Raw genomic sequence first — 26810 nt, 5'->3', positions numbered from 1 at the left:
ATTCCATTTGTGTTGCATGGTCTAATTTTTGGCTAAAATTACACCAAAATACTACAATGTGTCCAAGTGGTTGTCCATGAGTTTTTCACATTTAACTGATTTGCAGTGTTTTGTGCTGTACCTGTGTGGTGCTCTGTTGTACACTGTGTCTGCTGGACAGGTGCTGTGGAGGAGAGAGAGAAAAAGGTACAGAGACAGACACAAACAAAATGTTAGATCAGGTGATAGTAATGATGTTTGGTTGTTTTTCATTCTTTTCTCTTCTCGTTTTCCTGCCCTTTTCTCCTGTGATCGCTAATCTAGTCTTTTCAGCTCTGTTCTTCTAAGCATTGCTCCACCCTGTTGTATTTTATTCTGCTCTGTTCTCATCATTCTTTACATTCATATGACAAAAACGTTTAAACTCCCCCTGAGACTCATTACTCTGAGATGTCTCTCTAAATCTCTCAAGTGGCTTTGTGAGAGGAGAGGGAATGAAAAGTGAAAACCTATTTGATGAAATGGAGTAATAACCGTCAAACATGAACATCCCACTGCAAGCAATCTGCAGATATTCTAACCTGGGCGGAAAATTAACATTAGCCAGCAGCCAAATGCTATAATGTAATGTAATTTGTCAACATTTTACTGATGTTTGCCAGGTAACGTTTTGGATCACTTTGACTTGTGAAACAATGAATTTTATTGTGGCTGAAAACCTTGTATACATATTATTTGGCCTTCAGCAGACAAATGCAAATACATTTACATATGTTGTACATAGCTGTGAATTTCAATACATCCTTCTTGTTATATTTATAAACTTAAAATACTTTCATAATTGTTCCATCATTTCATGCTGTACACACTAAAGTAAATCCATAGTTCAGATACTGTCTACCTAACATGTTCAAATTGTAAGCAGCACTTGTTTACATAAGCCTGCAATATTTTCTATTCTATTTTCTTGCTTTTTATTGTTTTATTATTTGTCTCGTGTTGCTTATTTCGTATTTTTGTTGTGTGTTCATATTCTACAAAGCCCATTCTACTGCTTCAGCAATTTAATTTCCCCACAGGGATCAAAAAAGATTAATTTTATCTTCACCTTTTCTTAGTCAAATTTTTCAGCTGGGAATGCTAGAAAGATAAACATTCATTTTCCTCTATTTCTTATTTAAGAAAGGGGATTTATACTATTCATAATTTCACATTATGTATTATTTCAGTAAAGTAATTTGTGTACTCAAAGACGCAACCATGACAATCAATCAACTACAAAAGTCATGAAGACAGACAGGAAAAGTGTTGGTCTGGCAACCAAGGAGATACTTTGTTACAGTATTGTTTTCTCATGTTTGTTTGTCATTAATGTACACTACATTAAAGAAAACATGGACATGTCACTAATGTAAAAGTAACAGTCTGGAGGGGCATGTTCTGTATATATTGAGTCTGTAGTTAGCAAGGATGTATGCAAGATTTTTCATCAGCAGGACAGAGGAAATTCATCCACTTTGATTCCCCTTCCAATTATTACCTTGTCCTCCTCTCTGTATTTCTGTCTTCCTTTCCCTTCTCTGTTCCTCACCTTCCCACTTCCCATCTGTGCTCCTCCAACTTTCCTACTTCTTGCCTCTCTCTGCCTTCCTCTTCCGGCCTCCAGATCAGTTACCGGGCAGCTGAACAAAGGGTAATCACTAGCACTATGTAGTTTGACCGGTATAGCACTGCTATTTAGAGCAGGACTGATGTAAGACAGAACATGAAGTATTACTAACAGACCACACTGACCATCAACTCTCCACAACACGGAAGCAGCTCCCTGCTTTCTTCATTCATTATTTCTGATTCTACCTCATATTATGTGCAAGTGTAAGGCATTCCTATATTATTCAATTACTAGAATATGGTTCTATTAATATTACCTCCACCAAGGAGGTGAAACCTCCAGCAGAGGCTGATGTGATGGTCATTGTCTGTCCATCAGCAGGAGAACTCAGAAAGAACAGGACAAATTTAAATGAAACTTTGGTTTGGTCATAGGCCAGCAAAGAAGTGCTAAACTTCTTGGGCCAATCAGGTTCAATGGGGCATGGCAATGGGCACAGCTTAGCACAACGATGGCCGTAATTTCCATGTAAATGCATCCATGTAACATCTACAAAACTCAGCAGGGAGGCTATGCATGGGTCAAGGTAGCTCTGATCAACTTAACTCACTGACTGACTGAAAAGGACATTTCCTATGACAACAACATTGCCAAAAGGATGCAGGGCTTAGTGCAAATGGGGCAGTAATTCCAGCTGACACATTGGCCGAGGTCTGCACTCCATTAGGTGCCTTCTTGCATAAAGTTTTGATGAAAATTTGGATTAAGCTGCACTAGGCAGGGTTTTAATGTAAAAATATTATAATCATAAAAGTGAGGGTGCAACAGAGTGTCTCAGTAGAGTGTCTCAATTCTGGTGATAGGTGTGGTCACTGGGAATTGATAACCTTCTTCTTGCTTACCCAGGAGGTGATGAATCAAAAGAGAGAAATTAAAACGGTCTTCCTAAACAGACGTGAGCAGTGCTTTATTCAGAGAAAGCTGGACTGACCAAGGTTAGAGATTTTGCCTCTAAACTCCCTGGCATCATTTGGTATCAGAGCCAGGATGTTAAACATGAGTGAGCTGTGTGCAGTTTACTGATGCTACATTACAGGATGTCTGTACACTCAGGTTGCATCTTACTGCCAACATCCAAGTTTCCCAAGTTTAGCTTTAATATCTCCCTTTTTACTGTAGTCACTATTTCACATTTTCTTTGCAGGGTCAAAGAGACATAGATTGGCGATGCAATAAAGATTGGAAAAGAAGAGTTGTAAAGGGAAGGTTACTGGTTCAAATCCCCCATTAGCTGATGTGGGAGAATGTAATAAGTGTGGGTTTGCCATCTCAGAACAGGACTAACTCCCAACTGCTGCATTACAGCTGCTCAGTGACCTGCTGTACTGCTGTACTAAGCAGATCCCAGGTGTGACTATTTGTTACTTTATGAATATGAAGCAGGGCATTTCTGGAAAGAACAGACATGCTCAATAACGCTTTTTTGAACACATAAAGATATCCCTGTGACAGGAGCAAAATGCTGGCATAAACCACAGTGCAGTTACAGGCTACTTTCCATGAAGTGAAAGTGTGTGCAGCAACACTAGAAAAAAAACAAAAAAAAAAAAAAACAAAGCGTTCAGCATTAGCTTACAACAAGGGGAAAAAACAACCCATGTTTCGCTAAAGGCAAAACTCACTCAATCACACTTCTATGTTGTTGTCAGAATAGTGATGTGAAGGTGATAATAAAATACAAAAGAAAAAAAAATGACAGGGGAGATGAGGGGATGGCCAGCAGGAGAATCAAAACACATATTTAGGTTGCCAGAGGGGAGCCGTCAACAGGTGGCTGATTTCTGGGAAAAGCAGAGACAACAAAACTGCACTCGATGACACCTCTCCTCTTTTTTCCATTTGTTTCTTGTAGCAGTGCAGAATCCATTCTCCACTTATCAGAAATGTAATTCCGAGTAAAGCTGAAGCTCAGTTTGGAGCTCAGTTTACACATTTGTGGATTTTCAGACTGCTTTTAATACTAGCATCAATTGATTTAAGGGGGCGGGTAGCAGCTTGTACAAAATGACCATATTATATTGGCAGGAGGTTGAAAGAGTTGTTGATCAATACCAATAACCTGTGGCTTGTGGCTTTGAAAAACACACTTTCTGACCTGAAATCTGTTTTGGATCAATGTTCCTGACCCATTTGAATTTCAACCCAACCCCCACCTACTGGCATTTTCAACTGCTCATTGATGAGGACAGTGCTACAAACAAGAACTAACAGACATTTCAGCTACAGTGACTAAAAGTCTTATTCTCAAGCCAAAAAAGAAATGAACAAACTACGCCTATTTTTCCAGTATTTAGCATGGTGACAAGGTCTTGACAAGGGGTTTCATTTGGATCTCTGTTCTAATTTGCTAGCTTGCTCCTCTCTATTTTAAAAGTGTGACTTTCTGAATTAAGTCAATTAAGGCTGCTATAAGTTGTTCCAATGCTGCTACAATTGCTCAACAACTGCAACTGGCTTAATTCTTAGATTACCTTACACCACTTTGACCTTTTGAAACCCAGGAGCCCAGGGGCAGGCTTTTATTTTGAAAGGTTTTATTTCACCATGCACTTTTATAAATGTGCTTTATTTCCTTTTATTTGTAATTTTTTAATTCATGGATTAATTTTTTTTCTTTACTTGGAGGGAGTATGACCATTTTATTGTATTTTATGTATTTATTTATTTATTTGTGGGGACATTTTATGGCAATTTTCTTGTAATTTAATTTTAGATATATATTTATAATAATTATAAAAAGTCTTCTTTCAAATTTTTTTATTACCATCATTTTTAAAAACTCTTTCCTTCAAATTTTATGGTAATGTTTTACTCATTTTCTACTCTTTTTGCTCATCACCTTTTTCCCTATGTTTTTGACAGAAATCAAGTGAACTCACTCAGGTCTCAAATGGTTTAACACATGGCTTATTTCAACAAGAAATATGCAAAGAATAGCTTTGCTGTTTCTGAATTTGCCACTTCTAACATGATGCAGCAAATGAAACAAATGAGCGCAGGAGAAGCTCACTTATTTATGCATGTATTTATTCAATTATTTTCATTTAGTGTTCAACTATTATTCTTTATTTCATCCATGTTTGCAAGGACTTTCCACTTCAGGGTTGGGGCCAATTAACAATTTTCAATCCATGCAAATGAGCTTTTACATTCATTTTATGTTGCAGGCACACAGGGGTATTTTGGGTTCGATCACAACAAATACCCTCATCTTGGCACTACAGCTGGGACTAATCCGTGCCTGGCTCGTGTCCTTGTATTATGTACAGCGCAGTCTGAAAATCCTGGTCTTACTCAACTAGATAAAGATGTTGCATACAGTATGCTGCTTACCATTTTGTAGAGGTCTGAGACACTTATCTGGTCTGCATCCACCATCTCAAACTCCTTCCTTGGCACTAAGTCCAAACCAAGGTGTCTAGGAGAGAGGAGGGGAGAGAAAAACCACTCACTTTCATATAACCTTGACAAACACCTTGTATAGTATATGTCAGATACCCACACACACTTGGAGAATTTCTGATGTGGCCCCCAGGGTTGGTGTTCACGAGGATTACTTTCTGTTCAATCTCAATGACCAGCTCTTTCACCTAGACGCCAGTCACCTTGGTTTTAAAGACCCCAGTCCAGAACAGTCTCAGAGGTTGGTGACCTGTATCTTTGTTTTACCAATTAAGTTTAAGAAAGGGCTAAGAGTTTTTCTGCATTGCATTTTCTGCATTTTGAGCCTTTTGCTTTTTCTACATAATACTACACACAATGCACATGTCCTTCATTTCATAGCAACAAATTAGTAGTCTTTATGTTGGTGATTTTTTTCATCTCTGGCAAACACATGCAAATCAAAGTAGTGCTTCTTGGCAACAACATATGAGAGGTTTCATAATAAAATGCTATATACAGTAGCCATTTTGGGGAAAAAAAAAAAAAAAAAAAAAAACATTGTTACCTAAAAGTCCTCACTTGCATACTGTAAAAATGAAGATGTGCCTATCATGAAAAAGCAAACCTTCCTCATAAGCAGAGGTCTTAAGATGACTCATAACTGATGCCAGCCATCATTCTGTGAGCGTAGGTGCAGTGGATTATTCATTTTGGAATGAAACTCTTCACACCATATGCATGCGCTATCCAGCCAAGGGAGTGGTTAATTAAATTTACAGCACTACCACTAATGACACTGTATTCCTCATATCTCTGACTGCTAGTTACAGACTATGGATCAAAACTGCAAATAATCCACTACCAGTGTGCCCTATGATAATCACAACAAGCGTAATAATAACAGCATATACTGCTACTTCTACTACCACCACTGCTACAAATATGTGTACTACTAGTTACTAGCTACTAGTAATTCTAATACTACTGCTGCTATGTTATTTTATATTTTTGTAGTGTTACGTAATGGTTTATTTTTGTCACATGCTTGGCAGCTGTGGCGTTTTTTTTTAAGTGCAATAGATATGAAGCGATTATTATCATTATTACTACTAGCCTACTACTTGTACGACCACTAATACTACAAATATCAATATTAAAACTAATATTAATAATACTACTGCTACGACTACTATTAATACCACTACTACTAATAATAATAACATAACTAGTACCACTCTGACATATACTATCATTACTGACACTATTGGCACTACCAATAATAGTAACATCATCAATAATGATACCATTACTGCTACCACTGTATGTATCGTCAGTTTTACAACTACAACTATTAGTACTATTACTACTATCATCATCTTCAGCCTATACAGTAAATCCATCACAGTATGTGCGTCATTGACACACAGAGGCTGCATTCAGACAGGATCAGGCACTGCGGCAAAAACTCAAGGAATCTTATTCATTTTAATGGAGGATGTGCATTTTGGCAATGGCAGTGCATACTGCAGGGGATTCCGCAAAAACACACACAGCGGCGTCAGTCAGAAACAACTTTTGCAGCATCGTAATTGAACGTCACGCTAGGTTGGCCAGTCATGTAGCCGGTGAACAGACTGAGTGGGACAGTGGACAGACAAACAGCAGACAGACGGGCCGTGTAGTGACACACCCACACCTCTGCACACGCCTGGTGCTGCAATACCTGATCCTGGGCCACCCACATTTCATTTCTCCAGTGTTAACTCAATCCTAAGTTGACTGCTGAGCTCTCTCCATTTCATCTGTTTTCTATCAAACTTTCAACAGGCTCCCATCACTGTAGCATCAACCTGCCTCCTATCACAATTTTATTTCTTCTGTGTCTATATATCAAGGGAGCATGCTACCATAGGCAATGACCTATATATATTTTTTTTTTCCACAAAATGAGATACCCAAAGATGGAAAACTGACACCTAATTTACAGGAGGATCAACACCTTTCAAGTGCTGTGTTGTATAGTATATGATGATGCACACATGATGTTAAAGGTGACCTTCCTCTTAATGAGTGTACAGGGTACAGGAGCCTCTTTTGGATGCTACTTGTGTGTTTAGTGTTTGTGTATGTGTGTGTGTATGTGTGTGTATGTGTGTGTGTGTGTGTGTGTGTGTGTGTGTGTGTGTGTGTGTGTGTTCTCACTCATTGCCCCAGTCAAGCCTGACGGTGATGTGCCTCTTGACGTCTCGGCTCTGGTCCTGTGTCAGGTGTCCTGACAGGAGCTGCCTCCTCAGATCGATCAGCTCGGTCATCACGTGACGAACCTTGTAGAACAGATCCACCTTGTGTTTCTGATGGACAGAAACACACACACACACACACACACACACACACACACACAGAGAGACAAGGAGAGAGAGAGACACAGAGAGAGACACAGAGAGAGAAGAGAAATATTAGACTCTTGTTGAAAATCAGATCACTTGTTAGTCTTAATCAGACATCGTGATCACACTATGACTCTGCATACCTGGCATTAATTTTCAGAGTTTCATATTTGATCACATTAAAATTGTATAGCACTTAGCCACAAAAAGAAAGAAAGAAACAAACATGTTTAAACAGGTTTAAAATCATCACATTGTGGGTGAACCATAACCATTCACGGCCACATTAACAACGTGTAAAACTAACAAGTCTCCAATCCACAAATACAAGTTATATAAACAGAAAGAAACTTCTGCTCGTTAAAGATAGCATTCCCTGAAAGGGTCATCACTGTGTTTCCCTGACAACTCTCTGATATACCACAGGTCTAACATATGCTATTTGTTTGTTTGTTTGTTTATCTGTTCATTGGTTATTTGCGAGGTGCAGTGCACATGGATCAAAAACGTAAATGAGCCAGAGTTAATATAAGAGGCTAATTTTCATCTGTTGTCCTTGGAATAACAATAAAAATGCCTAAACCAAATAGGTGAATTGAAACTGAATTCACCAGGGCACAAAAAATGTGCATGTGAAGGTATACAGACACACACACTCACACTTACACAGTTCTCCCTATAGCCTGTTCTATTATTAGTACTCCAATTTCCCCTAAGGGCCAGGAGCAGCAGGCGTGGTTAAATGTCCATTCAGTTCTTGGCAGGGCAGCTGGATAGGGAGAAATTACTCCGTATAGAGGGGCAGATGCTACAGGCTTAGCGCACACACGCGCACACACACACACACACACACACACACACACACACACACACACACACATGCACTCACAGGGATGCATGAATGCACACAGCCCTCTGAGACTGTGCCTGTGATTAAGGGCTATACAAATGAACTAAACTTCACTTGCACACATGCATTCAGTACATGTGCAACAGTTAGGCTTACATAGCTTTAGGCACACACACACACACACACACACACACGCTGCATGTGCACACCCACACACGCGCACACACACAGAGTTCAGTGGCATTATGTGAACTTGGCTGAGGAGGAGGTTAGGGACAGGTACAGTTAGACACCTGGCATCACTTTAACAGGCTTATTCAGCTGTGTACAATCTCTGTCACGCAACGCTCTGTTTCTCCCTCTCTCTCCCTCTCACTCTCTCATGAAGCCTAAAAACAGGAAACCTTAATGTTTTAAAACCCTTACATATTTTTCTATGACCTTGGCTGTAACCAATGGAGATGGAGCTGTTGCTGGGAAAACTCAGCTATGAACTATAACCATTCAATTTTTGACAGCAGGACATGAACATCAGTCCAGAATCATTATGCTCAACCTTCCAAGCATGAAGAGCTCATTTTACCCACAAAACCTTGCATTTCTGATTAATTTCGTGCAGTTTTCAAGGATTGCATTTTCTGCAATTTGACTGTAAGAGGACTGAGACAATCAAACCAATCAAGTTTGACTAAACTGATCCAAACATGCACTCAGCCACAATACCATGACACAGCAACTCAAAAGATACTGCAGGTATAAAAATAGTAGATAAATCAGTATAAATATGTTTACATTGCCTGTGCCTAAATGTGTGAGCAGATGTATCAGTTTTAAAGTATGAGTGGGTATGTGTCCACAGGGAACCCCTTTCACAACCTGCCATCTTTTTCCAGCATTTTCAATGTACGGCTACGCTGCTGCACCGTCCCAATGGTGCTGAGAGATTAGACTGTTTTTAGCGCAGAGCGCTTGAGGTGAAAAATGCTTCAACTTTTAGCAAGAGAGTGTCGGATTTAAAGCAGGTTTTCAATAGTTGCTTAGCAACAACAAGAGTCATGTGCAGTGCCTCCCTTTAGCATCTGTTTAGCATTTGTTTTAAAAGGGGTGCCCAGTGGACACAGCAGCTAATGCTCTTTGAATTGCTCTCTATGAGAGTCCATATTCAAATTATGCAAGATGATGAATCCATTACTTAAACAGGGATATCGTTCACAGTGCAGGCTTTTCCACATCATCTCAAAGGACAGAGAAAAGTGCACTTCAAAGGGTATTACAGAGTGGTTCTGTAATTTACAGAGAAAGAGGCGCAAGACGTATGGAGGGGAATGACTGACTGACTGACTGACTGAATGAATGAATGAATGAATTTGGCTCTTTGCATCCAAAATGAATACACTGCAAAAAATAAAGCAGTAACCCCCCCAGTCACAAAGTCACATGAAACATCATGATATCAGATTACATACACAGCAGCCCCTTTTTTCTTTGTCTTTTTCTCGCTCACTTTCTCTCTCACTTTCTCTTATAGTGTCCCGTGTGTCTCCCTCTATCTAAATACACTGCTCCTTTACACTCTGCTGACCAACAAAGCAGAAAAGATGGCTGACATTTGAAAGAAAAAGAAGGAATGGAAGTAGAAAACAATTAAAAGAGAAAGGACTGGATGGAAATTATAAGAAGGTGAGGAAGGAGAGAGAAGGTCAGATGCAGTCCAAAATGCAGTCTATCCAGATGTCTCATCCAAAACAGACGGTAATTTGGCAGGCCATATAAAGCATGGTCACGGCACATCATCTTCACAAAAACAACTACATGATGAATAGATAACAGTGTCACTTCATTTATCATATTTAGAGGCAGTATTCTTACAACACAACACGTGCTACAAGAAGCTACAAGAAGAATCAGGTCAAACAGCAGACACAGAAAACAAGTCAAACATATTTTTGGCTACAAGTAATAATGTTCAGCTGCTGGCAGCAAGAAGTTGTTTGGAGCACACTACTTAAGAGATACAAACCAAACAAATAAGTGATGTATGATTATGGCATCAATCAGACAGAGTATCACAGTATCCAGTATAACAGCAGGTTAAGGTTCAGAGCCAGGATAGGTTATGCTAGCTGTGTGTAATGTGTTGTTAATCCCATTTTACCAGGTAAAACAATGACTGGAATGAAGGTGTGTTTGAATGCACTGGAAGGAGCGTAGTTACACCTGTTGCACAGATGAGAATCATTTTGATGTTTATGAGGCAGTTACACTGGGTTTTGCAGAGCAAATTTTAGTTGCACACTGTTTGGAATTGGTGGGACTAGAAGGTTATTTACGTTTCTAGGCTAGGGATTAGTACTTTCACTTGAAGCATTTAAGGCTGGTACAGTATTTTCTTACCACGCAACTCATGTTACATCAGAAGAAGGCACTGGCTTTGCTTCTTGTCAGAGAAAAATGAAGGCAAATGCAACCAAGAAGAACTGATTGTGGGTGCATCCTGCACTGAAACAATGAAAGCATCCAGACTGATTTTGCACCAGCAGAGTACAAGGGTTACTCTGCATAATTTCTCCTTGGTTAAACATCGGTAAGTCATACAAATTCCTGGGTCAAAGCTGGATTGAATTTTGACCTGTCGAGGCATCCAACCAAGAGGCTGGATGCTTTTTTTTTTTTAACCATACCTTACCATGTGAGTATATTATGATACATAATATTTCTTTCGAGTCGGTGTGACTGAGGTCATTGGAGGGGGCTCTAATAATAAATAATAAATAATAAATATAATAATAATATCACATTCTTATTTACAGTAACTCTGTAAATCTGTGCATGCCTTGCTCTAGGTAACCTTAATAATAGATGCTGAAGGGGAGAGCATGTGCAAGAAAGCAAAAACTAGAATATACAATTTTAGAGACCTGAGCCCCATGAATCCTGAATGAACTAAGATGATATCTAACCTATTAAACAGCAAACATCTGTGATTTTATTTTCAGCAGCAGGACTGGGCACAGAAAGCAATCTATTTTGTTTATGGCAAACCTAATATTGTTATAGTGCTAATGCACCCTTAATCCAAAAAGAGTAATCTCATATAAATACCTTAGAGGGTAAATAATGCAGTTGCTGTCATCACTGTACATAAGGAGCATTAAGAGAGTAAATGGCTACACAGTCATCTGGTTCAGAAAGCAATTGTTATGTGTATTCAAATAATGCAGGACCGTGCCATACAGGTATTGATGAATTTTCATTCCAAAACAAGATATCCACCAATTCAGAACAACTTATCTAAACTATGCGGTAATACTGAACTTAGTATCAACTTTGTATCAATTCAACTTTAACCTAAACGATACTGAGTTAATTCATTTTCTATTAATACTAAGTATATACTGATTCAACTGTGAAACTCAACTGATACAAAGTTAACATGAAGCTCAATATCAACATTAGACAGTTCATGTAACCAAATTCACACCTACTCATACAAAATGACTGCTCGCAAATAAAGCACATGACCACCATATGACTCATCTTATTAACAGCAACTCTTTTGAGAATCATCTGTGTATTTGATTTACTCACTGATAAATTTCAAGAGGCAAATGTTTTCCAAAATGGATATACTGTGTTTTGGAATAAAACAATCCAATTCACCTGTCTTTGTGACAAAGTGTACAGGAATATAAGCATGGTGAAAGTCTAAAGCTACACTGTCAAAATCTCTTTTGTGTCAACTATTTGTGGATTTAGTATCCCTGTATCCCTATCTGCCTCCTCTGCCTCTTCCCCCAGCTGAAGTGAATGAATCAGCGCTTCATATCCTATGGGAATGAATACATTCACACACACACACACACACACACACGCACACACACGCACACACACACACACACACACACACATAACACTCTCACAATTTTCCTATTCCACCTTAGCAATATAAAGCCAGCAAAGCAAATCCAAGATGTGATGTACTTTGTAGAGATAATAGCATTTCATTGAACCTGGTATTCCTAGCACTCTCTAACAAAATACAAGGACACACTTGCTAGAACACACTCAGCATAGCTAGATCTTTACCATACCAAAGCAAAGAATAATAATCCTGTTTATGTGAAGTAACAAGGGAAAGCAAACATCTACTCCTCAGCCAAGATATATGTTTATGTTGAGTCTTACCAGCTTCAGGCAGGGCTGCAGTGCTTACCCGTGGTGACTGAATCAAACATTTACCTTCTTTATTACTGTATTGGCCTTTGATTCTCAGCATTAGAGGGCCATAAAATAATGATGTTTCTCACCCTGACAGCGACCGCTATGTTGCCTCCTTTCCATTGTCAAAACCCCCACCTTTCTTACATATAAGTACACAGTGATTTTCAAGCAGTGGGCCTGGACCGAAATCTCCATTCAAACCCTGTAGGTCTATGTAGGGCAGTTGGTTGTGGTAGCATCAACACTTTGTCTTCTTTGGAAAGCTGCCTTTCCTGTGTTCTTCACATGAACTAACAAGTAGCTTTGGACATATTACCAAAGATTTGGGTTTTGGAGGAGTTTAAATAAATCTAGATTCAATCCTTGTGGCTTTAACTAAGAATTATGAACTAGTTAACAATTCATGAAGAGAGAGCTGAATATGAGCATCAGTCCAAACTGCACTTCACCCTCTGTTCCTTTAGTTGTTTTGAACTTCCCTAGCATGAGGGACTGCTGGCTATCAAATGTCAACATCCATCTACTTACACCCACAAAACCCTTGCATTTGGGACTCGTTTCTGGTGGTTGGCTCAGATTACATTCTCACCCCTAACAAATTGCCTGGCAGTTCACTTGGGAGAAGATTGAGACCTGCATTTTGAAGACCAATCTCTCTTTGTGTCCCACGTGGGTGAAAAGCCAATCTATTCCTGGCTAAAATGTATCCATCAAGCCCCATGTGAGTTGCATTTTGAGAGTAAGCTTCCTGACCTGGTGTCACATTGATAAAATATGGCAGGTTCTAAACTGAGATATTCAAAATCTGAGCTAAGAGACGCCTACTCTTGCAAAACGATCGTTGACATCTATATTATTACACAAAAAAGTGACAATTTTGAAAATTCAATCACTTACAGGGATCTATTCCATTTACAGACAATTATAATAACTGTAGCTGCAGAACAACTGTTGATGGACAAACTGATGTATTTGCTGTACTGATGATAGTTTCCAAATCCAGATGGATATCCAGTACCGCAAGGTGCTAGAGCCTATTCCAGTGCTCAGTGCAGAGGGCAGGAAAACATCCTGTTCATCAGTCACCAGTCCATCACAGAGCAGACACACAGACAGACACATTATTATTATTATAGACATTCACACCAAGGGACAAACTGGTATCTCCAATTCCCTGACATGCATCATGCATACATGCATGATGGTGGGAGGAAACCAGAGTTCTTGGAGAGAATACACTCCACACAGAAAGGATGCTGGCTGGCTGGCCAGGAATCAAACCCAGGTGAACACAGGCAAACCCTTACTGTAACCACCACACAAACACTGTAGGTAGCAAAGTAATTCCAAAGTATGTGGAAGTAATCAGAATAAATTACTCAATTTGCAAAATCCAGCAGGTGATATTACTGCCTACTGACTGCAATGTTATGCAAGCTGCAGTGGATAATCTTCACTAATCACAACAACAGCAATATAAGTAATACTAAATTTGTTGCATTTTGTTTATCTACTATTTACCCGGTTAGCCTGGTTGTTTCAATAATGAATGTGATATTGTACTAATCTCCAAAGGAGAAAACTGTGTCTCTCTTGCCCCCCTCCACAATGAGGTCAGGCCCAGCTAAGGAACAGCATCCTGGAGCTGCTATGGAGTCAGCATCACTTTAGCAGCGTGGATGTTTTGCCATCATATCTGGAATGACTCTCTTTATTTTCCATGCTTGCCTACTGTACCAAAGTTTTCACAATAATAGGATGTAACTCACTCTGACAGTTTGGTTTACAAATTTAATCAGGTAATCTGTAATCTGTAACTCATTACATTGGAATACCCAGTTTGAGGGCTCCTAATAGGATGTGAACCAACCTGACAGCTCTCAAATCAGAGGGGACATCCACAACACCTCTGATCCATTAGCAAGCGTCCTGCTTCATTTTTACACCTGACAAATCGGCTACAGCATTACTCAAAACAACAGTGCTGAGGAAAATCACCAGGGAGGAAAAGCAAAGAGCCTCTGAATTGCCTTTGGTCACCACCACCTGATTGTTTTTGTAACACATTGCCAATATTTTGTAGACTAAATCTGCACTATGGGCAAGAGTTTCATGTAAAAATACACCTTTATTGTGAGCCTAAACTATGAAGTGAAGCTGCAACAAAGAAGAACATCCCATCCACTTTAATTGAGATGCTGTAGATTTGCTGTATTTGCCCAAATGAAAAGTCTAGTCAAGCCTCTGGTGGGAAATTCTCTCTGTCCACAGGAAATAAACAAGCTTCTAACAGCCCCCTTAGCAGTGTATAAGAGACCGAAGTGGTTGTACAGGCTGTCTGAGCAAATGATGAAGTTAGCAGCATTGTCATGTTTGGAAGCCTGTGTTGCTAGCAATGGAGCTAAATACTAAGTTTGCAGTTGTTCCATGTTTGTAGTTGTTAATTTATGCAAATGCGGCGCTTGCCTTAATTTACAGTGAACTTGACAAAGGAGCTGTGTCAGCTGCACTAAATTGTAACTCTTTAACGGTTTAGTAAGGTGATCTTGTTATTAAAAGCTTCCTTATAGTAGCTTTTTTTCTTGAGCTTCTTGCCTGCACACAATTCTAAGAGGAAGTCACTCTTTAGCAAGACACATATGTACTAAATATGTTCTATAAACTAAATGCATGATCAGTAAAAGAAAACAATGTCTCTCTCCAAACTGCATAAGAAACTATAATAAATATGTGATGTTATAGTAACTACTATTTACCTTTCGCTATAGATCTAAATCAATAAAATCATAAAATCAATAACTGATCATTGCACACAAACTAAGAGAGGCAACCTAATGCTACATATAGAAAGGGCTAGGCTCATCAACATTACATCTTTCGACTGTGTATGAGCAGAATATGACACTAGCATTACCAAAATTAAAACATGCACTTACCGCATTATAAGAAATTTTGGAAAAACATACCTTCCAAATCACACTTACTAAAGAGACACTAGCTAAGATTTAGATGTAAACATACACTTGTCCTATGACCCTAAATCACGATGACATGCAAACAGACTCACAAGCACTATATCTTTTCTTCTCTTGTATCTCTTTCGTGTCTTTTGGTATAAAGCATCACAGACCAGACGGGTTGGTAAAAATGAACATGCTGTGTGCAGTTTATTGTCATCATGTTACATGATTTTTCAAACAGTTACGACTGCCAGCTCTATTTGGAGCTGCCAACATGTGAACTTCCCCAGCACAGCTTTGAGTTGAGTTGTTTTAAGTGCTTACCATCCGACAATAGAGCTGGATCAATTATTAAACTGGCTGGCGTGAGGGCACTTAACCTTACAGTAACCTCATCCCACTGTGTTAACCAGTGTAAAGTATTATAAATACATAACACTCTCTATACTTAATTAAAAATGTACTCGATTTATAATGTAATTGAATTTTTGAGTATTTGCAATACTTTGACAAGTTAATACAAGGTTGATGCAGTGGAATGAGGTCTTTGTACAGTATAGCTTCATTCAGCTCCTCTGATAGCCTTTTTCTGAGATTACATAGGAAAACTGGCTGTAATCTAGACAGGAGCTGCAGCTAGAAATTAATCTTTTTTTGGCAGACTCTGGAACATTTAGAACATCTGAAACTTTCGTGCTAATGTGGATTAATATGATCTGCAGAGCAATAAACACTAAATAAAAGCTAAAGTAAAATAGCAATCTCGAGCAGGAGTCAGCCATCACATGCAGTGTGCAATATGCAGTGTATCTGTGTGTGTGTGTGTGTGTGTGTGTGTGTGTGTGTGTGTGCATGCTCATGTGTATGGGTGCTGTGTCTGAGTCTAGTGCCAACTCCAGCCTAAATCCATCACTGACCTTGGACGAACCCTGCATAGTGACACACAAAACACACACACACACACACACACATACACATAGTAGCAGTAGCAGCAGCAGCAGCAGCAGCAGCAGCGGCGGCAGCAGCACAGGATAACAGGGATGCCAGCCTGCCGTGCTCCATACTATGTGTGGTAAAAGAGGTGGTTTGGAAGGACAGTATCCTCACACTGTGGTGAGACCAGAGTGGATATTCTGGACAAAGCAGGGTAGACTAGGATGACTTGGGCTTGGAAGGACAACTTCATTGCATAATATTAATGAAATAAAAGAGATGGTAGGGAATGACAATATACAGTGAGAACATGTGTTTTGGAAGGACACACCTTCAGTCACAATTTAACAGTGGAAAAGCTTTGGAAGGACAACTCTCCCTTATTACATTGCAGGCCTAAACAGGAAACTTTGGAAAGAGAACATCTCAAAAAGTAAAAGGTGGGAGGTCCAGGAAGCCAATTACCTCCTAATATTACAGCACAAAAAGAGATTGCTTGTAAGGACAACTTCACAGTATAATAACTAAAAAGATAATTTGGGCCGCACTAAGAAGAACTTTAGAGGGCTGCAGGCATGTTTTGCTCTTTGAATTGAATTGAAAAGAGTTAGATTGTAGTGAAGCACAAGAAAATACTACTCAAATACTAAAGTTAAAGTATAATTACTGACAAAAAAAAAGAATAAGTATGCAAAATAGCTACTCAATTACAGTAAATGGTGTAAATGTAAGCAATTGTTACTTCCACCCTTGGATGTCAGGCAGACCTAAGAATTAGCAAATTAGTTAGCAATCTCAGAAACAACTACAACAACTAAGTGACTTTGATATGGAAGTTAGCTAGCTGCTAGCTAGTTAATTAGCTACAAGATACCTAGGCTAGATTCAATGTGAATTCATATGAATCACCAGAGACACTGGGATTATAAAAGGACACAGGGCACTCCACCAATTACAGCAGAACACTATAAATGGCAGCACATCAATGTAAGACTGACTATAAGGCAATCACTTAAGATTTTGCGTAGCCACACAACAGATCCAACGGACAACAAAGCCTAGACCCAGGAAAGACCAGACAGTAGTAAAAATGTAAATGCATGCATTTTTGTATGCCACAATGTCTCTAAGTCGACTACATGCTTGGCATGACTATTTGCAGTTAACATGGGAAAGGCGTGTGCTGCCACAAAGCAGAATGTGGTAATCTTGCTGTTTCTTCGGACTGTGACACGCGTACACATACACAAGCCTCAGTGAGTGAAAAATATTGTTTTTCTGTGGCATTAGTGTCCCTCAGAACAAATGTATGAAATGTATGTAAATTGTCAGCCTCCCTTAATATGGGAAGCAAATAACCATAAATATGCCAGAACATACAAACAACATCCCATTCAAAGAGATAGGGCCCTGGTACCTGAGTTCCCAGTCTCCTTTTATCATCACAGTGACTAATGTCACCTTGAAAAGTGAGCATGTCCATCCAAGAGCCTTTTTTTCTCCATGTGTCTCATTCCCATTGTTTGAATGTTGTTTGTCTCAACAATAGGACCTGCTCTTTCTAGTCAGGTTTCCCATCCTGAATATAACATAAACTTAAAACAGCACCATAAGAGTAAGGTCTAGTTTTCTAGAACTCCTGAGTGATGTTGCTAATGTTAATTAAGTAATCTTTTATCTGTAACGGATTACATTATGAAAATAACCAGGATTAATAGGACATAAGTTATAAGTTATTGTGAAACGTTTCAAATCAAAGTGAGAAATAATACCTACACCCCCAACAAACATTAATGGACAAGTGGTTCAAAATACAGAGTACAGACTGTATAAACTGCTCCTCATATACTATGGAGTTAAAAGTAACACTATAGGGTTTGAAAGAGTTTTTACATGTTCAGCTATGCTCTGAGGGATGAGGCCTGGGTATAACATTAGACCCTTGAGTTAATGAAAGGACAATGAAACAATGTATGAGAGTGGTTTCAAAACCTCAGTGCAGGATATTGTTGGAAGTATAGTTTAACTAAATAATTAAGTTGAAGAGAGAATAGGTTTTATAAGGAAGCAAAATTAAGCCATAGCATATGGGAATGAAGACCATGGTGGAAAGTTTTATTAGTTCCCAATGTAAAGACAAAACTGCAGTCAGTTATCAAGGAAATTCCCCTTTAAATAGACATTCCTAAAATACAACTAGAAGACACACTTAGAAAGTCACATGTGTTTTTTTTAAAACCATTATTCAACCACGAAACATACACAAGTTTGCAGTGGTGATGGAGGACTATAAATTAACAGATGTTACTGTTTGGAGGCCTTCCAGTATAACCAGTACCTTGTACTGTTCCAGTGCATGAAATGCCTTGCTATAGGGCAATCTGAGATAGTTATTGAGGGAAGGGAATGTGTGTATTGTCCCTGACTCAAAGACACAAACACACACCGACAAGATATTAACAATTACAACACATACAATTCTAAAATACAATAAAATCAATGAGACATAATGGCACAGATCACTGTTTGCATGAACAATCAAAGATGAAGTTTCAGATGGCTATAAGGAACACTGGCCGATGTGTAAACCTGTAGCTTTCCACTGACGCAATGAAGAAACAGTCCTTAACAGTCTCTTACTCACCAGCGACCACAGTCTGGGTGAGTCACCATGGCAACCATATGACACATCACTTGTTGAAGCACAGACCCCCTCATCCTGGACACACAAACACTTTTTCCATACAGCTCATATACACCAGTATGGAAAAACACACTTTCTGTCACTCTAGGGGCAAACTCTCCTTCTCTCTGACACACACATGCACACAAATGACAAGAATCCTCTACCCTAAACAGTGATGTCGGAATATGAGAGATAAGGGTACTTACAGATGTGATAAGACAATAAATCCACTTGTTTCCTCTCTTCGCCTATCTCCTTTCGCTTTGTATTCCTCTGATTCTACTGCTGGCAAGCTGCAAAACTGGAATCCAAGTCGGCAGACGGGAAGAAAATCATAGCCTGTCAAACGACTTGAGATCCCTTCACAATGTACTGTAGAAATGCTAATTCTCTCTCTCTCTCTCTCTCTCTCTCTCTCTCTCTCTCTCAATCTATCCCTTCTCCTGTCTCTGTTGCTCATCTTCTGACCTGTTCTCAGTCTCCATCTTTCTCATCTTTCTTTCTTCATCTCTTTCTCTCGCCCATCTCTCTCTCTCTCCCTTTCCCTCTCTCTCCCTCTCTCTCTCTGCCGCCCACCCACCCACCCACAGGCCAGTCTGCAGCAGTAAACTGGCATACCTATCGTCTTCACTGTGGCAATGTTCAAGAGAGTAGATAAAACAGAGTAAAATGCAGGGAGGTGTAAGATAGTGATATATGTATGTATATATATATATATATATATATACACACACACACACACACACACACACACACAAAACATACTGGATGATAAAAATGCTGGACAACAGAGTTTATATTTTGCCAAAAAAAGGCCCTGTGCATGTGTGTGTGTGTGTGCGTGTGTTGATGAGGGAGAGAGAGGAACCAACAGGAAACTTGTGGTCCCCCATGAATGATGCATTTCCTCTGGGCCAAGCAGTAACAAATCGCTGCCTTGTTTTGGGCCCATTAGTTGCAGCGCCCCTCATGGCCCAATCAGCGTTAGTTTGAAAATACCCGAAAGCAATAATGAGGTGCATCACTGCACCGTGATTCTTGGAAATCTGATCCTGGGCGTTTGATATATCACATGCGATAGACTGACGAACAGACAAGCGAATAGTGAAAAATAACCATTATGTCTTGGCGATCTCCCATGTTGCTAGGCAGAAAAAAAGTCTACCGTGGATACTTATCATTGGCACCAATGGTAATGCATCATCTGCCTATACTGGAGCGTCTGCTCTTATGACCTTAATTTTATGCATTTCCTATGAAAACAGGATTTGAGGGAATGACATAACATGCGGAGGAATCATTCACAACAGTAAATCAACAGGCAATCAGTCACACAGAGGAACACATCTTTTTAATTTTTTTTTTCTTTTTGATGGGATATACTGGTGCCTGGATTGTTCAAAAATTTTGGACCCTTTTATTGAATTAAATATTTAATTAGGCTATTCCCACTACTGAGGCATGAGTTCTGCTTTTCTGGTGGCAGTGGGCATACAGGAAGTCATTTCTTCAAACTAAAGAGATATTGGCCATGTACTTTGGATTTCTGTCCTCACATTGTTGTTTTATGATACTTTTTTTTCCTGTGGGTAAATGTCCAAACATATAGAAAATGATATAATGCTGAGGTATTTCCAACAGCTGCAATGGATTTCAGCAGATAAAAATTATCTAAAACAAAATCTCAGGTTTTGAAGTCAGTAGCTGAGAATCAAAGAGCAAGAGCTTCTACACTCACCATTCTGCACTGATGTGCAACAGGGAGAAATTCATTACAAGAGAGGCAGAGTTACCAATATTTCCACTGACAGCAGCCTCAACACATCAGAATGCAACATAGCCACAAGACATGTTGTGTTTTGAGCAAGGGACAGAGCCACATTCTACCTGAGGGTGGATTTTTTTTTCTTTTAAACTACTAGCTTAAAGGAGAATTTTATCAGAAGGAACACAGAGGGATGTGTGTCAAAGGCCAAAACCAGAGGTGGCATTTTAGCACTGGGCTGTTAACTCTGCTGCACAGAGCTGCCACTCATACTGCTGTGAATGACAACACATGACTGCAGGGGAGAAGACACAGATATCACACTCCTATATGCCAGATATATACAGTCAGGTTACACTGGCAGATTATATCCGCATTCCCTCAGAAATGTTGAGGTTCAAGTACAGTCATAAATGTGCAGGACTTAAATCACATTCCCCTCGGCCCCATGTTCCTCCTCAAATTGCATCTGACAATGCTGTGTCCTCTTTAAAAAATAAATACAATGCAACCTGTTGTCCCCTGCTGTTATTTCTTTACCAAACACTTCTTTATCAGTGAAGATTATTCTGGAGACCATGTTGGCCACTGAGAAAATTCAGCTAATTCTATGCTTGTACTTACTGTAGGAGAGACAGACAGACAGACAGATAGATGTTGTAAAAAAAAAAAAAAAAAAAAAATCACGACTATAAGTTCATCATTTATTATTTCTAAAATACAGAGGGTCCATTTATTTTTAAAGGTTTTAAACCATATCTGAAGCTTTAAAACCTTTAAAAGTACCGTATTTTGTTTTATATTTTGTAAGTGTGGGCGCCACTTTTTTGCAAATGTCAAATATGTTATGTTCCCACAGAACTCCTCATATAGTGGAATATATCTAGACATGCTTGCATAACTGTCTGAGTCCTTCAGGCACCTTGTATGGCCTTATTTTGATTTTTTTCCCCACTTTTATTGGCAGTTGTTACTGTCCTTCATAAGAAAAATGTATTTTAATCTCCTTAGTCCTAAATGCTAAACCAGTTTAAATGTATTCCGAAGAGTTTGTAAATGGTGCGTAAGTGGCATTTTTGCCCACCAGTATCTCTGGTAATCCTTTATTTCTTATGTGTTAAAGGTGCACATTGCTAAATTTCTGAGGGTCAACTGAAGTGAGGACCCTTGAGATTCAACTGACAAGTAAAGTGGGATAAATACATAACACTTGTTTGTCAATCCGATTTCAAAACTTTATCATGGCTTTTACATAACTAGATACCAAATTTCCATGACTGAATTTATGCGGTGTAATGAGTAAAACAACCTCTACAAATAGCAGATGGAATCACAAGACAAATAAAATACACATCAAAGCAACATCCGCATCTCTTAACTCTGACTGGCTTGTTTCCTAGAATGACATGAGAGTTGACTTCAAGGAAGTAAAAATATCTTAATTGTTGTCCCTTGTCAAGTTCTTGCTCGACTTCGCTAGATTATGAGATTTCCAGAACTTTTTCAAAACTTTAGGGACATTTCCCATAATTTCCCAAAACATTTTAGCCCTGAAAAACAATCCCTGGCATTTCCAGGTTTTCCATGACCACTGAAACTCCTGTCAGTGAGTAGGACTGAAGATGTGAACACTGTGGACTCAACCATCAAATTACACGCTTATTCTATGTTTTTTTTGTCAGTTGAGTCTGAAGGGTCCTCATCTCAATAGACCCTTGCCAATTTTGCAAAGTGAACCTTTAAAATCCCAACGATTCCACAGAACTGTCTCTGTCAGGTTTGGTAAATGTCCTCGGTTTGGTCAAATATGTGGGCAGGATTATCTGACAATGTGAAAAGGGCGGATGTCCTTCAACCACAGCACTCACATTCAAGCGCTCATGTCAGTAGGCGTTTGCCTTGCCGAACACGACACTTAATCTCTACCAGCTCCAGGCACGCCGCTCTGAACCTGACCTCTGTATCTCTGTCTAGTAAAGGTCATTGGTAGGTGACTGTCGGTTTCCTCCTACTCTCCCTCCTCCTCTCTTCCCTTTTTCTTCTCCTTTGTCTTTGTGTCTCCCACCCTACCTCCTGTCCTCCCTGCCTCTCATCCAAGGCGTTGATTGATGTGTCACACTGTTCTTCTATCTCTTATCCCTCTTTTCAAAGCTCCAACTCTGCTCCGCCTCCACTGTCAAAGTCTCGAAGGTTTTGTTAAAGTTATGATAAGCAAAATTTGGATGTAAAAATACACACGCCTTAGTCTAAATCACAAACTGGGGCTGCAACATGTTGTTTGCAGTGTCAAATATTTTGCCTCTTTTATCCAAAGTGATCAAAGCACTGGCTAGGTTAATACAAGTGCCATTTTTATTTATCTGAGTATTTAATTAGTTGAATATCAGTGTCTCATTAAATGTGTTTTATTGTATTTTAATGACTGTGTGTGATTTTGTGAGGTTTTGTATGAACACAGATATTTCTCTTAACTTTTTTTTTATTGAATATTACTCTTATCTTTTATTTGTTTAATTGTTATGAAGGTATATGGGTTGATATGGGGATGTGTATGGTACTTTTTTTTTTTTTTTAACCTTGGTTATATTGACTGATACTGTTTTATCAATCTTTTGGTTGTTTTACTATCATGAGGAAATATGGGGACCCTTTTGATTTTGGTTTTACTGGATATTAATTGTTAAACACATTTTTTTAAATTATTATTTTAATTGTTTTCAGACTTTGCTATGAAGCAAAGTGCTATTACATTTCATTTTGCCATGGACCCCCATCTTAAGTGATTTTGTCTTAGCTACAACAATGTGTTTTGGCATTTATTTATTTATTTATTTATTCATTTAATTTTGGTTATTATTGGTTATTTGGTTATTATCATTTTGGTGTTTAAACACCTATAAACCAAATCCAATAAAAAAGACAAAATGAAAAAAAAAAAAAAAAAAAGCTGAGACACAGAAATCTGTGGTGATGTCTGCAAATGTGCTAGCCCAATGAAAACAACAACAGTGACTAAACTTTAATGGATGAAAACACCTTCATGTCGGTCCAACTGGCAACTTCTCAGGGACTAGAAGTGATCCCTGCACCTGAGTTTGGGAAACACTGCCCTATTGTTTATGGCACCAGGAGTGTAAAACCTCAATTTCCTACATGTCTAGTAAATGTCTAGTAAATTCTCTATTCCTCTCCGCCTTGCTCTCTCACTCCCTCAGTCTGTCTCTATCCATCCCTCCTCAAGATCTCGTAAACACACACACACACACACACACACACACACACACACACACACACACACACACACCTCCACCCCTTCTTTATTTCACTCCCCCTCCATACCTCCTCCTAGTAAATGTAAATTTCTTGTAAACCCCCCCCCCCTTCTCCTTGTTACCTTAGATTGCTGGTTAATTCCCCTTTTCTTGCCCTCCTCCTGTTTTTCTTCATTCACATTCAATATCTCAGACACTGTTGGTCAAATTGGATGAGACTTTGATGAGTGATGCAGTTTCACACTGATATCCAGTATCTACAAAATGAAAGTGACTGGCCCAGACACAGCACCACCTACAGGCCGAAACGTCCCCAAGCTTCAAGCAGAAACACAGACACTGCACATTACCCTAACAAATAAATAAAAATTAACAAATAATAACAATAACAACACCACCAGCAGCACCTAGGGTAACTTGAAACAATTCATGGGGGGCATAATGGTCACTGCTGACTTGTACAATGTGAGGAAGTGTGACGTGAAGTATCTGTAAGAGAGAGTGATAGAGAATCACAGAGAGAGAAAGAAATGCAGAAAGAGTGAAAGAAAGGAACAGATAAGGGGAACGGTCAAAATAGAATGGCAGAAAAAACAACATGCAGAATGAGATAGAGATATGGAAAGGAAGACAGAGAGAAAGTGTTTCTTGAGTAAAGCAATAGAGCAGAAGTTGAATGTATTTTTCAAGAGACCCAAAGTGACTTGAAATAACTCCCATAATTTGTTTGTTTACTCCTGCGCTGTATCCTGAGTTGCCCCAACAGAGCTGAGAACAGAACAGAATAGATGTTTCAAAAGTCATATTTTTATGCAAATCAGTCAAAAATACACACGCAAATATCTATGCTCAAGCACACACTTTTTTCTTCTTCTTTTCAAGTTGGCTGGCAAAACGTGTCCTTACTGTAGCAAAACCTGTAGACATGGTGGCTTTGCCAATTAGAAATTAGAATAAATTTGTTGCTTGAAAAGAGTAACATCTAACATCACACATCACCACTGAAGATTTTGCTGTGTGTGAGTAACTCATAAATGTATAAACAAGCAGTTCAGACAAAGAGAGATATCTTAAAAAATGCTGAAGTTGATATTGATGTTGAAACATTATTTTAAAGTAAATCTGGTAAGGACATTTTGGAATAGCGCCTTAATTATCATATCATTAATAATGCCCATGTTTACCTGGTATTCATGTCTAAATAGCTGCTGTGAGAAAGGTCTCTTACAGTACAGCCCTGGCCATCATGACAACTGAATGGTCCTATTTACATAGTTTTAAGGACGCCTCGGTGCCCAAACTTATTTTATTTTTCTACCAAATATCGTTTGAGCAACATATTTGAAATCTGTCTGATCGCAGCAACTTTGTGACGTGTTCGACTCAGACTGTCATTCCGTAGATCTTTTTAAAAAGCAGCTTTTAATGTCTTCTGGGTCTGTCTTCTGTTTCATGTACGAAAGGGATTGTATTTTTGTCAAAATATCAATGAATCATATGTATGAATTTTACATAAAGTAATTGCCCACAGTTTAAATAGCGAGCATTAGTTTTGATTATGAGGTTTCTGTGGGCAGTAGCTAACTTGTTGAGAACATTGCCTCCCATTCATTTTGACCTACACACACACACACACACACACACACCAGTCAGAAAACACCAAGCCACCCAACAACCGACTTTTTCAACTCATTACTATTATTTATATTATTCTTGACGTACTCCAAAGCTGTATCCTTAACAAACCCTGCTGACCAAACGCCAATTATCTCCAGACATGAGTCTGGACCGAGGCAGTCAAAGGAAGAATCCCCATTAAACCACAGACCAAACAATCAACAAAGGGTATCTTTCATTTCTTTCAATCATCAATATTTGAGAGCAAATTTGAGGCGGGGTGTTTTTTGGAATAAAATGCCTCAGTGCAAAGAGCATAGCAAAGTGTACAAAGCTATCTTCTTTTGACTGATTTTTGTTCAGTGGTGTGTTTTTGTGGTGAGGAGCAATGATCTTTCAGTATCTTTTTTTATGCCCTCCTCTTTTTACTGACTTTTACATTCAAGTGTTGGTGTTTTTCTGGCTCTTGATATGTGTCTCGTCCTCGCCCCCTTCCCCCCTTCTATTTACATAGTTTTATTTCAGTATAGCAGGAAGGTGGGGAAACTGCTGTTGATTTTTCACCTTTGCTCTCTTTCTGTGGATCTGCCAGTTTTGATGACAGTCTCCTCTGTCTTCTTGTCCCTTTATATCTCTCTAATACTGACGCATTTGACCGCCTTTCGCCTGCTGTCTGTTCGGTCTTGGTATGCCCCCGTTTTTCTGTCTGCCACTTTCTCCTGACATTTTTGTCATTGTTCTGTCCTCTGCCATAATGATTTTGTGCTGTATTCTCCCTCTCAGAGCAAGGAGGTCAAATTCAAGTCTTTGTCATGTCGAGCACATTTCGCTGCAAAGTGCTTCATGTAGCTGTTCATGTCTACATGCATGCTTAAGCATGTGTGTATGTAAATGTATGAGTGTATGTGTGTGCAACAGAGTGAGCACACTGTCAACGCCTTGGTGCCTGTTGTACAACATCTTACAGTACAGTGTGTGTCTGCCTGCTCAGCTCTAAAAAGATTGTCAAACTAGGAGTGTGTGTGACCCGTATCTGTGACTTAATGCTTTGATGGTCTCTTCCCACATGGCTACCTCACAACTT

At 39.1% G+C, this 26810-nt stretch overlaps 1 protein-coding gene across 2 annotated transcripts in view; it reads right to left on the bottom strand.

Moving 5' to 3' along the window:
* Positions 1–26810, bottom strand: part of LOC115359046 (dedicator of cytokinesis protein 3-like) — a 260901-nt gene that overhangs the window by 84934 nt on the left and 149157 nt on the right. For both annotated transcript variants that reach the window (XM_030051275.1, XM_030051277.1), the window contains exons 6-8: positions 7238–7386; positions 4985–5069; positions 122–163 (exon numbers count right to left, since the gene is read on the bottom strand). In XM_030051275.1, the coding sequence (XP_029907135.1) occupies positions 122–163; positions 4985–5069; positions 7238–7386 (276 nt within the window). The remainder of the gene's footprint in view (positions 1–121; positions 164–4984; positions 5070–7237; positions 7387–26810) is intronic.

This window comes from Myripristis murdjan, chromosome 5, assembly GCF_902150065.1.
Source record: "Myripristis murdjan chromosome 5, fMyrMur1.1, whole genome shotgun sequence".
NCBI classification, from domain to species: domain Eukaryota; kingdom Metazoa; phylum Chordata; class Actinopteri; order Holocentriformes; family Holocentridae; genus Myripristis; species Myripristis murdjan.
Note: the sequence above shows the minus strand (reverse complement) of the source record. Positions and strands in the feature narration are given on the sequence as shown.